The sequence below is a fragment of the Frankliniella occidentalis genome, unplaced genomic scaffold (assembly GCF_000697945.3).
Source record: "Frankliniella occidentalis isolate FOCC.00 unplaced genomic scaffold, Focc_3.1 Scaffold607, whole genome shotgun sequence".
NCBI lineage: Eukaryota > Metazoa > Arthropoda > Insecta > Thysanoptera > Thripidae > Frankliniella > Frankliniella occidentalis.
The window spans coordinates 30,760-31,081 of record NW_026267723.1 but is presented as its reverse complement, the minus strand read 5'-3'; the positions used below and the strand labels follow the sequence as shown (position 1 = coordinate 31,081).

At 54.7% G+C, this 322-nt stretch overlaps 1 protein-coding gene across 1 annotated transcript in view; it reads right to left on the bottom strand.

Moving 5' to 3' along the window:
• LOC127751610 (uncharacterized) overlaps positions 1-322 on the bottom strand; it is a gene marked incomplete in the record, with an annotated part of 9,380 nt that continues 9,058 nt past the window's right edge. The window contains 1 exon segment of the mRNA XM_052275396.1: positions 1-322. Within this exon segment, the coding sequence (XP_052131356.1) occupies positions 70-322 (253 nt within the window).

The following is a 322-nucleotide window of genomic DNA, read 5'->3' as shown; positions in this document are numbered from 1 at the left end:
TTGGCTACAAAATAGTAGGTAAAACTGGGGAGGAGGGGCGAGAGGGGCAACAACCATGAGTCCCGTAGTTTATCGAATATGGATCCACTCCTGATAGTCTGATCTGGTAACGTCATTATCCTCGTCATACTCTACTTCCCAATCCCATTCCCACAATGTATTGTGGCAGCCTTGCGCGCAAGACCCACAGGACTCGCGCTGGCCCTTGAGGCAGTACGGTGTTGTGAACACGCTAAACTTGAGCACAGGATTGACCGACAGCAGGGTCTGGACCGAGTCCTTGTGGCGCCAGTCGTGGGCGCAGCGAGCTGGCAGCCACCTC